Source organism: Colletotrichum gloeosporioides (assembly GCF_011800055.1).
Source record: "Colletotrichum gloeosporioides strain Lc1 chromosome Unknown consensus_93, whole genome shotgun sequence".
Lineage (NCBI taxonomy): Eukaryota > Fungi > Ascomycota > Sordariomycetes > Glomerellales > Glomerellaceae > Colletotrichum > Colletotrichum gloeosporioides.
The window spans coordinates 4,234-18,826 of NW_025544738.1; the positions used below are offsets into that span (position 1 = coordinate 4,234).

General features: G+C 52.1%; 3 protein-coding genes across 3 annotated transcripts; 1 reads left to right on the top strand and 2 right to left on the bottom strand.

Annotated features, from left to right (window-relative positions):
• Nucleotides 1-7,878: 7,878 nt before the first annotated feature.
• GCG54_00010704 (Dehydrocurvularin biosynthesis regulator) lies at nt 7,879-9,833 on the bottom strand (the record flags this gene model as incomplete). The annotated part of the gene is made up of 3 exons (XM_045410623.1): nt 7,879-9,270; nt 9,322-9,587; nt 9,623-9,833. The coding sequence occupies 3 exons, from the start codon at nt 9,831-9,833 to the stop codon at nt 7,879-7,881; spliced, it is 1,869 nt and encodes a 622-aa protein (XP_045257714.1).
• Nucleotides 9,834-10,744: 911 nt separating this feature from the next.
• GCG54_00010705 (Quinate permease) lies at nt 10,745-12,421 on the top strand (the record flags this gene model as incomplete). Its single annotated transcript, XM_045410624.1, has 4 exons — nt 10,745-11,337; nt 11,388-11,637; nt 11,690-12,088; nt 12,143-12,421. 4 exons carry the CDS (start codon nt 10,745-10,747, stop codon nt 12,419-12,421), a joined length of 1,521 nt encoding a protein of 506 aa, XP_045257715.1.
• A 50-nt stretch (nt 12,422-12,471) lies between these two features.
• On the bottom strand, nt 12,472-13,409 carry GCG54_00010706 (uncharacterized protein; the record flags this gene model as incomplete). The annotated part of the gene is made up of 2 exons (XM_045410625.1): nt 12,472-13,024; nt 13,081-13,409. The coding sequence occupies 2 exons, from the start codon at nt 13,407-13,409 to the stop codon at nt 12,472-12,474; spliced, it is 882 nt and encodes a 293-aa protein (XP_045257716.1).
• Between the last annotated feature and the right edge of the window lie 1,184 nt (nt 13,410-14,593).

Genomic DNA, 14,593 nt, shown 5'->3' on the forward strand with positions numbered 1-14,593 from the left:
TGAGCAGCTGTGTGCAGCGCTGCTGTGAAGCCTTCAATTGCCGATGGACAAATGGACTTGGCGCGTCTGCCCGAGAGGTTTAGCCTGTAGTTCTGAGGCAGGCTCTTCTGGCACCTCCAGGGCATCGTCTTGGGTGGCAATGCAGCGATAATACGGCAAAGTACGGCAAGGCACCCCGTCATGGACGCGCCAGCAGGTGGTTTCGTGTTCCGAGGACATGTCATGTTTGATTGAGACTACACCGCACCAAAAGTCCGTATGTCCGTCTGTCACTTAGCTGAATTCTAGACAATTGCGTATTATCGACAATGAAAGTGGCGTTCGTTTACTAATGTCATGGTACATCGTAGGTTCTTCATGTCTTTGAGTCAACGCGAAATGAAGCCCCTTTGGCGGACCTGACAGCCCTGGCCTGTGTCACTGTCAATAGCACTATCCAAACATGCTAAAGGCAATGAAAGCGAGCACTAGAAGGCCCAAGATACCTGGTAAACGAAAACAAGAACAACGCTAGATTGTTTTGCCGCTCACCAGCTTGGAAGCCCGCGATCAGACGCCCGCTGAAGACACCCCTTCCAACAGACCTCCTGCCAAGTATCACTTAAACAGCACGGCGTACTCCAATGAGAGCCCATTTTCACCATTCAGCAAACTTGTCACCTTTCTGTAGACTCTCGATTGGATCGACGTCTCCCGTGAAGACACTCAATCGGGCGTCTTCCGATGCCCCCCCCCCCCCCCCCCCCCCCCCCCNGCCCCCCCCCCCCCCCCTCAGGCGCCCATGAATCGGTGATGAGAGGGCGTACGATTCAACGCCAACCTCCAGGAGCAACCGTTTCGAATCCCGCATGCCATCTATCTTTGGCAGAGTAACAAGCAAAAAGAGGCCCAGCGTCTCCGCGTTCTCCAGTATTCCGCATCTCGAAAAGTCCGATTGCAACTTGCCAAATACTTGGGACGGAGCCAAGTCTCCTGTCGTCAGGCTTGTTTGGAGAAAACCGCAAGTAAAGCCGAGCTCCAACGGCCAACAGCACGGTTCAGTGGTCGCATTCCGTGGGACTGGCAGGGTGCCAGGTGCAAGGTGCGCTAGCCGCCGTGGATCTTTCGCCTGCACTCGCCCTCCTGAGACTTCGCTCGAGTCTTAGCTCTCTGGGGCCTTGCCCACCAAGCATCGTCAATTCTTGCCCCTGGGTAATCAACTGGCTACGGTGCCTGCTCTCTCTCTCTGTGTCTCTCTGGGCCTACAGGCTACAGGCTGCCAGCCACCCACTGCAGACTGCCAACGCGGAGCTGGTCTTTTACCCTTTCGTCAAAGCTTGCCTCGTTTGCGTTTTGAGTTGGGACCCTCGTCCCCGCCTGGACGGGGATCGGCAAGGGGCGGCAGGGTAAACTTGCTTCAGATTGCAAACAGAGGACGCATTTTGGGTTGTCCTGGCGGGCCGAACGGCGCGGGTTAGACGGTCGGCAGGGAAGGATTAGGAGAGATTCACAGAATAAAGGAGGCTTGGCGGCCGATGGTCTGTCGCGAATTCTTGCCCGGTGGAATTAACCTCACTCAATTTTGCTATTCCTGTCGTATTTCCTGTCCCCTTCGCCGTTGCGATGGCCTCCTCATTGGTTTCGCCAAGACAATGGCGTATCTCCCTTTTGTTTTTTTCACTTTGGCTCTGCAGCTGGCAGCAGCGTGCCAACCCGACGCTCACCTCTTGGAAACATTTCCAGGGGGGTCACCCCTGACCTACGCGTCTTTCTTGGGGGGTCGTTTCTTGGTATCTGTTTGACCAGTGGTCAGCTGCGGTTTGTGATAGACACTCGGTAGGCGCTGGGCCAAGACTCGTAATTGCAGACTCGTTTCCATCGATTCCTATTGAAGGATTGAGAGCGTACATTGGGATGCCAAGTCTTGATTTGCGGTTTCATCGCCCTTGACGGGCAAGTCTATTCAAAGCTTCGCCCTGAAATATGGACCTGTCTTTATGATATTGTAGAGACACACCTGTCATTGTATTCTTGACATGCGTCTTGATCGACTGTCGCGATACGTATAGAGTACACTCCGTCAACCGTCCAGCCCCGTTCAAAGATGAGATATCCATCGGAGCGCCACACAACGGCGCTTCTTTGCCCAAGTTGGTACGTCTTCCAACCCTCGAATCCTTCTAGCGAGAGTGGCTACTGTATGTATCATTGAGACGTAAACCCTTGAACGGCACGCTGCCGTATTTTTTACTCTATGAGGAAATACTGTGGAGAATTGGAACGCTGCGAGATGCAAGAAGCGAGAAAAACGCGAGCGGTTGGAGCTGCGAGAAGGACCAGTCCCCCCGTTACGGCCTCCCCAATTATTCCCACAAAAATTGGTGATTGGAATTTGGACGTTCCACTCGGTAAACGGGAGTCGGATACAAACGGAGGGAAGGCAAGGAGGGAGTGGTTGGAATTGAATGAAGCAGCAACGCGCACTGGCGCAGGCGTCGCATCCCCGGCGGGACGCCATCAGCACCGGGGGGACACGCAAGCCTTGGGGAATTACAGGTTCGAGCCCGTCGACATGGTAATCTAAGTGTTTCTGGTCCCATGGGTTGTGAGTTATGACGGAGCCGGGCGTGTGCAGCTGCGGACGAGGGAGGCAACGGCCTTCGAGTGAGCGCCTTTTGGTGGGAGGCTCCGCTAAAGAAGCGCGAGATCTTGACAGCATGGATCAGAGAGCCAAATGAGTGCAGAGGGCAGGTTGAGCCGAGGAGGGTTAAGCTTGAGGGCCACGACCCAGTTGATGGGATCGCAGTTCGTTTCGGGTTGGCCCTGGGTCCTGGTCGTGCGTGGTCCCATTTCCCACCTACCATCGAGCGATTGTCTATTCCGCAGCCTCGGAAAGGTGCTCGGAAAGAATGCCACTTTTTTTTTCGTCCCCTTACGATAGATATTGGCACAACATGTTTGAGCCGTCAATGCCCGCTGTAGGTGAGATTCGGGGATGTGAAGATACAGGAGGCTCCCCCGAAATGAGGTGGACGCGAGGGATGACGGCAGACGCGGCGAGTTTGCACAGCCTCAACTCCCCTATCTTCCTTGGGCGCTCCCCGGCTCGAACGGATTTAAACCACGTGGGACTGAAGGGCGCGATGTGCCGCTACGCAGGGGAAATAAACAAGTTGCAATATACTCATTTCCATGTTCGAGGTTTTCTTGTCCACTTCGTCCGTCATCTTCGGGGCCGATGGGTTTGGAGCAGAATGCGAAGCCGTGGCCCAGCTGAACTAGGGCACCGGAAAACCCGGTTTAGTGGGAACTCAATGGAGCCCTTAAGGAGGTCTGGGACGCTGCCTCCATCCACTTTCACCTGGTGTTCGTCAGCGATAGCCATGCCAAGGCGTGACATGTCCCATCAGCGAACCAATGTCTGTCTTTGGATATCACCTTCAACCCAACGGTTGCAGAGGTGGACACAGCAGCCTCGCTGTTCGGCGCGGACGCGGCGCCGGACAAGTCGTCTCGGGCCGGTGGGGGTGGATACTCAGGTGGCTCGATCATGGCCCCAGAACGGCGCCGGACTCGTCGACTTTGGAGCTTACGCGCGTCTTGTCAGATTCCCGGCTGGCAGTGGCCCAAATCTCACTACGCCGCTAGTTCGATAGGTTAATCGAACAATACGGGGGGAGGCGAAGAGACTTGACGCAGGGGAAGATCCCTTAGGCCCCCATGTTCGCGCATTTCTTTTGGGGCCGAGATGCTCGGCGCCAAACGCATCTAATTCAATCTGCCTCGGAGTTTTCACTCTTGTATGGATGGTTCTGCCCGCGCAAGTCGTGGAGACGCTGCACTTACGGAGGGTATAGCTGGGTAAGGTTCACTTCCGCGCGGCCCCCAATCTACGCCCACCCCCTGCGAACCCGCAGATGGTACAAAGGGGATGGACGGTCCATTTGGGTTCTTTTGATGGTTGAGAACACCAGACGCTGGGATGGCATCCCATGTCGATGCGGGTGATTTTAAAGTGCCGCGCAAGTTGCCCAAAGGGCATGAATTCGCGAAGCCAAATTCTGGGGGTTGAAGGGAGAGCCAAAAATAGAGGGCATGTCTAGACGAGACAGTTCGCGTTGCTGGTGTCGCGTGTGTATCTCTGTATCTTGCTGGTGTGTGCTCGCCTCGCGTCGCAAGGACGTTGGGGGACAGGGGACATCGGGAATGTGGGAGGGAGTGATTCTAGGAAACAAGAAGACTGAAAAGCTAAAACGATTTAAGGTGCTTGTGGTATTGCCTTTTTGCGTCATCAGATGGGACGGGAGTTGGGAGGCGGAATTTTCTGAGACGACCGTTGTTCGGCACAGGCTTCCCAACATGGGTCTGCTCTCGACCGGGTGCGCAGGAGGGGGCTGTTCGGTGCGAGTGATCCGAAGATGGTGGTGTCAAAGGTTTTTGAGGTTAACCTTGCGTCTTCTCGACCGTAGTACAGAACACTTTAGCATAGACTTTCTGGGCTAATTATCAGGCTTTAGCCTATGTAGGCCTAAAGTTGCGCGAACCATCACCTTGTTTCGATGAGAGTTTCCGTCTGGAGGAAACACGCAATGAACGCACAGAGACACACAGCCGCAGCACGCACGCTTAGCGACAGCAGCAACACAGCAGCGGTTCGGTTCGGTTCGTATTTACGAATAGGCACCCATCTGCTGGATTAGGGTTCCCGTCAAGGTTAAGTCTTTAGTTTAGTTGGCAGTCTTCGTCATCGATCTCGCAGTCGCGCCTAAGCTTCAAGGTTGCGAGCTAAACTAACGAAAGGCTCGCGTGGGAGCGCAACTTTACAAGCGATGGGAAGAAGATGGTGTTCGCAGCCCGCGGCGGCCGCAGGCAGGTCCAACCGGCCAGTGGGATCTCGAACTTCGGGCGAGGCTTTAGACGAAGGTTGGAGATCGACCCAAGCGGTTGGGACGTGAACACGACGAGGCCAGCTTATTACCCCAGCAGTTTACCAAGTCCAAGCGGGTTTCCCAGGCTGCTGTGTCAGTTCTTGCTATCAGTATCGTTGCCTTTGGAGATCAGCAAGCAGCTGCTCATCAATTAATTCGAGCTTCTTGGCAGGTCGCAGTCGAGTTCGAAGCGTTTGAAGTCAGGTCTGATAGATAACGTTGTCAGGCTCAAGGAGTAGCCTTGCTCAAAATATGCTTGAATTGCTGAAACTAGAATAACGTGAACGTCAGTTTTGCAACTCTATCGCGTCTGGCTACTTCCGCCATGGGAGCCCTAGTTGGGACAAACCATGATCAGGAGGTTGCTGCTGTTGGAGCCATTATCGTTGTGAATATCCTTTGGGCTAACCAAGGGAGGTTCATGTGGCCGCATGCAACAGGAAGCTCAAAGATTCGGTTTCTGGTGACACCCGTCAAAGTCATTTAAGCTGTCTTAATACCTATGCTATTGATCTTGACAAATGCATTATCAAGAAATGTCATCAACTACTAAGCGTTAATGAAGCCGTCATGTTCTTGCCCATTTTAAGGTCTTTTAGGTCCAGCTGTGGGTGTTCTGCCAGAGCCTTTTCGAAGCTCGGCAGTTCAGATAGTCTCTCGTCGGCGCAAAATAGGGATTAACCTTAATGTTGGTCGTCGTTGCTGACATGCTATCGGCGACTCGACGCTCGGGGGTTCCAGAAGGGATACCCATGGCACGTGTGAGGACTCGGAGTCCGAGCCTTGGGACGAGAGCATGGTCGCTCTTGGGCGCCCTGCTTTAACCAGTTCCTCGGTCTTGGAAACTTCGATGGTGATCACTTGACAAATACATGCGAAAACAAGGCTTTCCGACGGTCCATGCGTGCTGCGATACTCAGTTCGATAACCGGTTCCTGTCTCAGTTGTCAGTCAGCATGACTTGCATCCCACGCCCCCGTCAAAAAGAACTTGCAATCTCCGCGCCGCCGCCGCTATTAGACTTTGGTATCAGAACGCACGGCAAAGATCCCGAGGATTTACACGAACCATACGTTGAACGTTCCAATGCGGCTGGGGGCGGGATCAAGGGTGAGGTCGTTTAGACTATTATAAGCATACATTAGTGCGAAACCCGGCGGGGGTGAAGGAGGCAGGAGTTGGCGAGCTGTCGCGTGCAGATCACACAGCTCCTGCTGTCTTGGCGGTCTTTGAGACGAGATCTTCTGCGACTGTGACACGACGATCATTTCTTGGGGGCATTTCTTCGCGTTTGAGAACGGGAAAGGGGACGCGGGCAAAGCGGGGTCGAGTCATGGTTTGTCGAATTGCTGGAGCTCCTACTCGAGCTCAATTAGGAAAGTCACAAAAGTTGTCTTGGTTGAATTAACCGGGAAAACTCAATTGAAGTGTCGGGCCAAGCGTTGCCAAGCGGTGTAATTCGTTGCACCTGAATGGGTTCAAGGCGGAAAGGCTGAGCTTGCAGGATATTGTTCGCGGGCAAGGCAGCCGACGGGAGATTCTCGTTTTCGCTTTCTCCTTCGCTTTAATCGGGTTATCCGGTTGAATTCCAGAGCCTCACTGCCCCCTTCTTGGCGCATGGATGGATTAGCATCGGGGAGTAAGATATGTGCTATGCAGTAGTGGTGAGTTAAGAAGACAGAGTCTAAACTCAATTGCTGCTACCATAGTTCATTGGCCATCGGAACCGGGAATCGCCTATCTCGGGCGAGCGAGGCTGTCCCTACCACTCATGTTGAAGAGACTATCTGCTAGAGAAGGAAAGTCTCCGTCAAAATGTACTCCTGAACGGCCCGAACGTGACTAGAAAAGGTTTTGGTAGCTTCGTGAGAAACGTCTGCGAAAACCCGTATCGAAACATGGCTGAGTGTATGAGTTGTGACACTGTCGGAACCAAGTGTGAAAACTGCTTGTCGGTTAACATGAGCGCGTAATACCGCCCAAGATTCGATGCTACCATGACATCGTCCCAGGAGCAAGACGTCCAGAGAAGTTTTGAGGCATGCGGCAGCGTTAGGTGAGTGATGCTGCCTTGAACGACGGACGGTCCAAACTGCCTTGAGCTGAGCCAGACTATGCAGCAGGGCTGACAAAATATTCAAAGATAATGTCTAGGAAGACATTCCAGGACCTCGGGACGTTGTGGTGGACATTCATTCACAGACATAGACATCGAATCACTGTTTATTTCATGCACATTATCGCTACGTGATATCGATAGTTGTTTGTCAAAAATACATTTAGGAATTATTGAGACTATCGAGAACACCTCTAGACCTACTTTATGTTGCTCTTCTCAAACCCTCATCGAAACACGATGGAGAGAACGCTACGACAAAGACCCATGATTGGGGGGCGTTGGCTAGCAAGCTTGGCTTAAGGCCCAAACTGCAGTAAGACGACAAGGTGTAAGGACATTGTAAAGACTAAATCTCTCTCTCACCTAGGTGCCTTGGTTTCCAGACCAATGAGACCAATCCTTCGTCCCGATTTTGAGTACTACCATGAACAGAGAGAGACTGATGCCAAGGCAAACGACTCGAGACCATCTACGGCCAAGAATACGCCAATACCTCTGGTATATCTGTGGTAACTTCGGCGGACGGACAGGTGGTATCCTCGCCAATATAACCACCGTCGTGAGGGTGCAGCAACCAGTCCTCTGGATTGGCAGACAGACCTGAGTACAGGGTGCTTTGCTCGGAGTCATGGGGGACGAATACAGGCTCAAATGAATTGGTGCCGTCGGATTGGAAGTATTGTTGATGGAGTATGCGGAAATCGGTGTTCCCTAGATCTCTGTCTGCTATATAGGGGGTCCAATTTGAGGAGACGACCGGTGTTGATTTCGAAGATGTGCTATTACGAGTGATAGTCACGGCTCCGAAGTATGGTATCTTGAGGCGTAGACAGCGGTGGGAGTGCCGAGTCTCTACAGCAATGAGGTCAGCGGGGAGGTTGCTTGAGTGGCAGCATCGGCCTCCATGTCCAATAAAGACCTCAGTATAGAAGCAGTTTGCTCCAGCAAGTCATCGCTGCTTGATCCGTTCACCCCCAAGAAGAGCTCGATGGCTTCTTCAACCACAGCCCGATCGCTTAGCCGTTGATGGGCCAGGATGTCTACCCCCTTCGTCGTCGCCCTTTGCCATCTCTCAATGTGCGCTAGCACAAGAGCCAGGCAGGCTGTGAACGCAGAGAAGTCGGTGCCTCTGCAACAAAAGGCAACATGATTCATGCATCTAAACTTGATGTAGCGGTTTAGAAGCTCTCTGCTGGCGTTCACACATGCTTGCTTGCTGTAGTTGTATGTGCTTTCGCCAGATGAGCGAAGCATGCATGGCAGATGGAGAAGGATGAGCAGGCTGAAGTGTGTGATTTGAAAAAGCACACGCAGGATACCTTCCAGAGTTTGTGAGCTATCGGACTTAGCAAAAATGTTCTTGTTCCTGGTGTTAGGCAGAAACCACCATTCGGGAGGCATGCTTTGAGCCGCTTCCTGAATTGCTCGATCAATGCTTTGGGTGATGGAAAGGTCATGCATATCTTGGTCCTCCTCATTCCTGATAGCTATATGCCCCATTAACATGGAGTGTGCGCGCTCGAGATACTCGCTAGGGCACTCTCCTGGCACGAAAGCTACTTCAGGGGATGCAGAGCTCGCTGTGGAAGCAGGTAGATCTAGCATAAGCGACAAGTATCTGTCTTGACTAACAATCCTATGCCACATGATGGAGGGCGACGCCTTCGACATCGGGTTGAGAATGGCATAGCTTTTAGGGTGGTTGCTATGGAGCCCCAAGAGCTGGGCGTGTCCAACGGCTCGCTTGATGATGAGCCAGGCTTGGCCGAGGTTACCCGCATTGGTATATAATACAGCCTCGAGGATGAGGCATTCGAGGCCCTCTAGGGAACATATGAGCTCATCGTCTTTGGTGACCAGGGAAGCCGCGTGAATAAACCCGTCCATGGCCTCCGATGGCCGGTCAGGATTGAGAAGTTGTGCGCTAGGAGTACACGGATGAAGATTCTGAAGACCGTTGGCAAGGTACAAGAGAGTCAGAGCCAGGAGAACAGGGTGATCTGATTGATCTGGCAGAGCAGAAAGCGAAGAAGACGGACGCGTATTGCCGCTGAATAGGTCACGGTAGGGAAGTGTGAAAAATTGGAGAAACGCGGCCGTGTGTCCTGCAGAGATGAGGAAGGCGGCTTCTCGTTGGGTAGGCATGGCTTCGTGAAGATGTATGCAGAGGTTCCGATATCGATATTGATGAGTCTCAGGCGGACCTTGTCCAAGATTGTCCGGCAGGTCAACACCTTCGTCAACCTGTTACTTCATTCAGTCAATTACCTATATCGAGGATTTTGAGAAACATACCAATATACTGTCAAAGACCTGGATGCTAGGACATGATGATGGAGACGCTGACTGTGACAGAAATCTGCTAGATAACTGACGGTCTCTTCGAACGTGAGATGGCGAGTGCCCCCCTGGTGGAATGAGGGACTCTGCCGTTGGTGTCAAACGGTTGGCCGCCTCCGTCATTCTCTCGAGAAGTTCCTCGGCCCTTTTTAGCCTCTTTACAGTTTCCTTGTGTTTAGTCGTTTCGGCAGCGCGTTGGTCTGTGATCTCGTTGTCGTATTCTTGCGTCAAACATGCCGTTCCGCGTCGTTCGTACCCCTCGCAAATCTCGTGAGATGCAGAGGCGAATTGGCATCGTATCTTTCTTTTCTTGCCTGGCAGATGCCAATCAGCATGCGAACAAATCTTGCGGCGTAGTTTCCGGCGTCCTTACATTCCCAACAGCTTGTTGTACCCTTCCGAATCTTCCTCCTTTTGAGTCGAGGGCCGGTCTCAGATGGATGATCTTCAAGACGATTATCGGGCATGACGATTGATGGATGTGAATTCTGACGCCCATTCGCGAGGGGAAAAAGACTAGACCAACGCGAAAGTGATCTATCCAAGCTGGGAGAAGCCGCATCAGTCGTGCTTGTTGCTTTCTTGTTGACGCGTTCGACCAGACGCGTGCGGGGCAAGGAGAAACACGAAGTCACGTTTTCCTCCAGGCTCCCATCTGTCATCTTCTTGGCCGCTGAGCCGAAACCTGGGGCCGGACTCAAAGGCCGACGGGTGGGTCCCGGGGGAAAGCCGGCCGCCGGCTCCCGCGTTCGGCCTCGGTCGATGCGTGTTCCTTCATATAACGCCTCGGAAATCCGTTTCCTTTTGTCGCATTTCTGAGAACGCATCCAATGATTTTGTTTGCTCGAACTTGGGAGGATCCTCAAGCTCGCTACTGATCCGGATTGGCGCTGTTGCTGTCAAAGGCCTCCGAGTCCCCGTCGGGTTCCACCGCACTGCATCTAGATCGGGTGACATGCCGGGTACCGAATTCCATAGGGAAAGTATCGACGTCACGACGCGCTCAAATGTCCCTTTGACATTCAATCAGCGCAAGAAAACGTGGTGTGATTTGTCAGGTGGCCTGCCTCGGCAAGGTTTATGTCCAAGAAGCGCGTTCAGCAGCCCTTGGCCGTTTGCGTCACTGTCGAGAGCCAAGCAAGGTACCAAGACCCGTACTCAGAGCCGCGCGAACCAGAGTTCACTCCGGGGTGTTGGTTCACCGAAGCAACCGAAATTGCGGACCCGGAACACTGCCCCACAACAGGCGGCTACTTTACTTCCCCGGATCGGCATTGGTATAAGAGGTAGACAGGATGGATCAATGACAACGTATTATGGAGAGAATAGCACTCTGTATTCCAAGTGATCTCCATAGATCCACGGATCTCCTGTCGCAATGGCGCTTCTTTCCCCCAAAGTTTATCAATGGCTCGTGGGAGTCTTTGCATCCCTCGGAGCCTTTCTTTTCGGCTACGACTTGGGTGTTATCGCGGCAGTCGTAGCATCAAACACCTTCCAAGATGCTTTCAGCCCAGATACGTCCACTGAGGGACTTGTCGTATCAATGTTCACAGCGGGCGCCTTCTTCGGGGCTGGAGCGGCTGGTCCTCTCGGAGACCGCCTCGGCCGACGAGGAACCATCGTCACCGGAGCCTTGTTCTTCCTATTGGGCGGAGGTCTCCAGACGGGTGCCCGTGATATCCACATGATGTGGACTGGCCGGTTCATCTCCGGAATCGGTGTCGGAGCTCTCTGCATGATCGTTCCCCTTTACCAGGCCGAGCTAGCTCACCCAAGCATCCGTGGAACCGTCACGGCTTTGCAGCAACTCATGATCGGTATCGGAGCATTCGTTGCGACATGGGTTGGATGGGGTTGCTACACAAACCTTACCACGACAAGTGCGCAGTGGCGGATTCCACTGGCGATCCAGAACATCCCAGCACTGCTTCTCGCTCTTCTGACCTTTTTATTTCCGGAAAGTCCTAGGTAAGTAGGGTCCTCTAAGTGAAAGCCACAAAACCTGACCCCGTTCACAGATGGCTTGGTGACAAGGGAAGAGACGAGGATATGCTCAAGACACTGGCACGACTCCACGCGAACCACGACGTCGACGACCCTTTCGTCCGGGCCGAGTATGAACAAATCAAGGCCGCCATCTCTCACGAGCACCACAACGAAGCAAAGTCTTATATGGAACTCTTCCGCTCCAAGAGCTCTTTCCGGCGTCTGTTTCTCTGCTGTGCCGTCCAAGCATCGGTTCAAATGACTGGAGTCTCTGCGATTCAGGTATGCTTTCACATGAAAATGATACCAACATTCCTGAACTAACGAATTACAGTACTACTCTCCTCGTATTTTCGAGCAAATAGGTATTGCCACCGATGACACGCTGAAGTATCAAGGTATCAGCAACGGCCTAGCGATCATCGCCCAAATCTGCGCAATGCTGCTTGTCGACAAACTCGGCCGTCGCTGGCCCCTCATTGGAGGCAGTTTTTTCAACTCTATCACCTTCATTATCGCCGCGGTTCTTCTGGCCAAGTTCCCTCCGGGCGAATCCAACAACCTGAGCGCTCAGTGGGGCTTTATTGTTGTCACCTGGCTGTACAACTTCTCCTTCAGCGCGACCAATGGGCCACTGAGTTGGATCATCTGCGCCGAAGTCTTCGATACGAGAACTCGTGCTAAGGGTGTCAGCATCACCACCATGGTATCATTTGCTTTCAACACTATGATTGTAAGTTGAATGGGCTCTAAAGCGTGCTTGAACGGATTCTGACAACCTTTTCAGGGTCAAGTAACTCCAGAGGCCATGGAGTCTGTAGGCTACAGGTTCTACTTCCTGTTCGTCGTCTGCAACATTACCAATGCCATCTTTTTCTGGGCTTTCCTTCCCGAGACCAAGGGCCGTCCCTTGGAAGAGATGAACGAACTGTTTTCTAGTAATAGCTGGTTCGTAGCAGGCAAGACCACCAGGAGACAACACAGTCAAGACTTAGAGAACAGACTGCACGAGAAGGAGCGCGAGACTATCGAAGGCTCACATGCGGAGACTGCAGAAATGAAATAGGGGTGCAGAACTGTTATGTATCATCTAGTAATCAGATCAGTCTATTTACTTTATAGCAGCTCCGTAGGCATGTTCTTGATGGCTCTCTGTTCCTCTGGCCTCAGCTTGATCGAGAAGTACTTCTCTAAAGCTGCAACGCGCTGGGCCTCATTCTTGAGTGTTTCCAGGAGCTCGAGCTTGTCGCCAATCTTCTGCTTCACTTCATCCTTATGCAGAACGAGAGTTCCCACCGCTGTGCGTGTTTCGGGGTCTAAGATCGTTCTCATGGCAAGAACGGTCTTGACAAAGTAACTCGTCGGCCTGCTCATAGTGGCCAAGTTCATGACCTCAAAGTCTTCCGGGAAGAACTCCATTTCGGTGAAGCAGTTACGTTGCCTGAAGGGGCCATCGGCGCTGTCTGTGGAGTAGTAAACCCACATGCGCTGGTCTGAGTCTGTGTGCTGGTCCAATTTCTCGTACACAAGCTTGCCCCTCAACGGCGCGATGGTAGTGAATTCATGACCGCTATTCAGAGGTACGGGAACCATTGCTGCACCTTTTCCGAAGCCGACATCGACCATGTAACGCTGTTCGCCAATGCGGATGAGATTGACCATATGAGACCTGGGATCAATGAGTCATCACTGCACAATTCGTAATGTTCAAGTCGCGGAACTCACCATCCACCGAAACGTTCATCTCCTTTGATCCTCCCGCCTACGCTGAGGACAGTGTAGCCCAAACATTTCAAAATCGCGCCGAGGAAGGCGTTCACCTCCATGCAGTAGCCGCCGTGACCCTCAATGACTATCTTGCGGAACAGGTCCTGCAGATCTAGTGAGATCAGCCTGTGTTTAGAGTAGTGTAGCGTCAAGCTTTCGAACGGCACTCTCGCAAGATGATGTGCCTGGATCTCCGTGAGACGCTGAAGCGGGTCCGATGCATGCTTCTCGCGAGGGTAGTTGATGTGGTTGAAGTATTGGTCGAGTTGCTCCGCACTGTAAGCCATGTTGGGCGATCGGCAGAGTGGATTGATGTTTGGGTTCCACGGCAGCGAAAAAGCGACAAAAGCCCTTATAATCGTCTAGAGCTTACAAATCTGGTGTTGTGCGCTTTGAAGTTTTCGCGATGCACGGATGAGAAGAGTCTTTTCCTGGCAGAAACGAGATGTCTTCCACGCCTTTTGAGTACCTAATAATGCCCACCTATGACGTGGCGCTCCCGTCGGCACGGAATATTGACCCAGAATAGCTAGGATTGAAAACCGAGCTGCAAAGCTCCGCAACCTCGGAATTAGTCACACAGGAGAACCGACCTCAACGCACAATGCTTTCAGACTTTGTTTATTACTGACACCACAACATAAACCCCAGCGCTCTCGCTAAGAAGCTTGCAACGGCCCAGTTGCCCCTGTTAAGATAGTCTTCGTTGTTAAGAGTTGATTTGATTGGTATCTCAATTCAAGACTTGTTATGGCTGTGTATCGCATGCATCCAGCAGAGACCTTAGAAGCTTACGGTGGAAGTGTTTTGTTTTTAGAATTATCGACGTTGATATTACGTAAATAAAGTTGAACTGTTTCCCGTGCACCCAGATTCTACTGACCTTCTCCTGCGCAGTAGACCATCACAAGTGTGAGATCTAGCAAGAACCACGCCAAGTAAATGGCCTTTTCTGCCTCTGTTCTTTCCGTTTCTCTCTATACTCTCAACAGCAGAATCGCTATAGAAGTTCCGCCTATCCGCTGTTGTACTCGATGTACTTCTTCCTCCAGAGCCTAGACAATGCAGTAAAACCGCATCTCGATAAACTTCAATATGGCCTCGGCATATCCCATTCCCTTCGTGCCTGCCCAAACACTTTTTCCAAGGATGTTGAACAAGATTCTGATTCGGAGAGTGACTAAAAGTCAGTTTTTCCCCATGCACTTGCTGGATGTTTCTGCACATGTAAGTGTAAAATCACGGCTAATACTAGTTTTGAAGGAGCGTCGTCGTGCTGTGTGCAATTGTACATAACTACGACGTCTATCTACGGGGGACTGAGCAGAAGCTTGTGGGGCATTAAGCTATTTGTCCAAAAACATAAGTATGATGTGACATATACCAAGAATATAAGAGCCTTCTGGAAGAATTGCGGCGCGGACTTTTCCGTTGACCGACGTTGACCGATAACGAGGATGTATTCTGATAC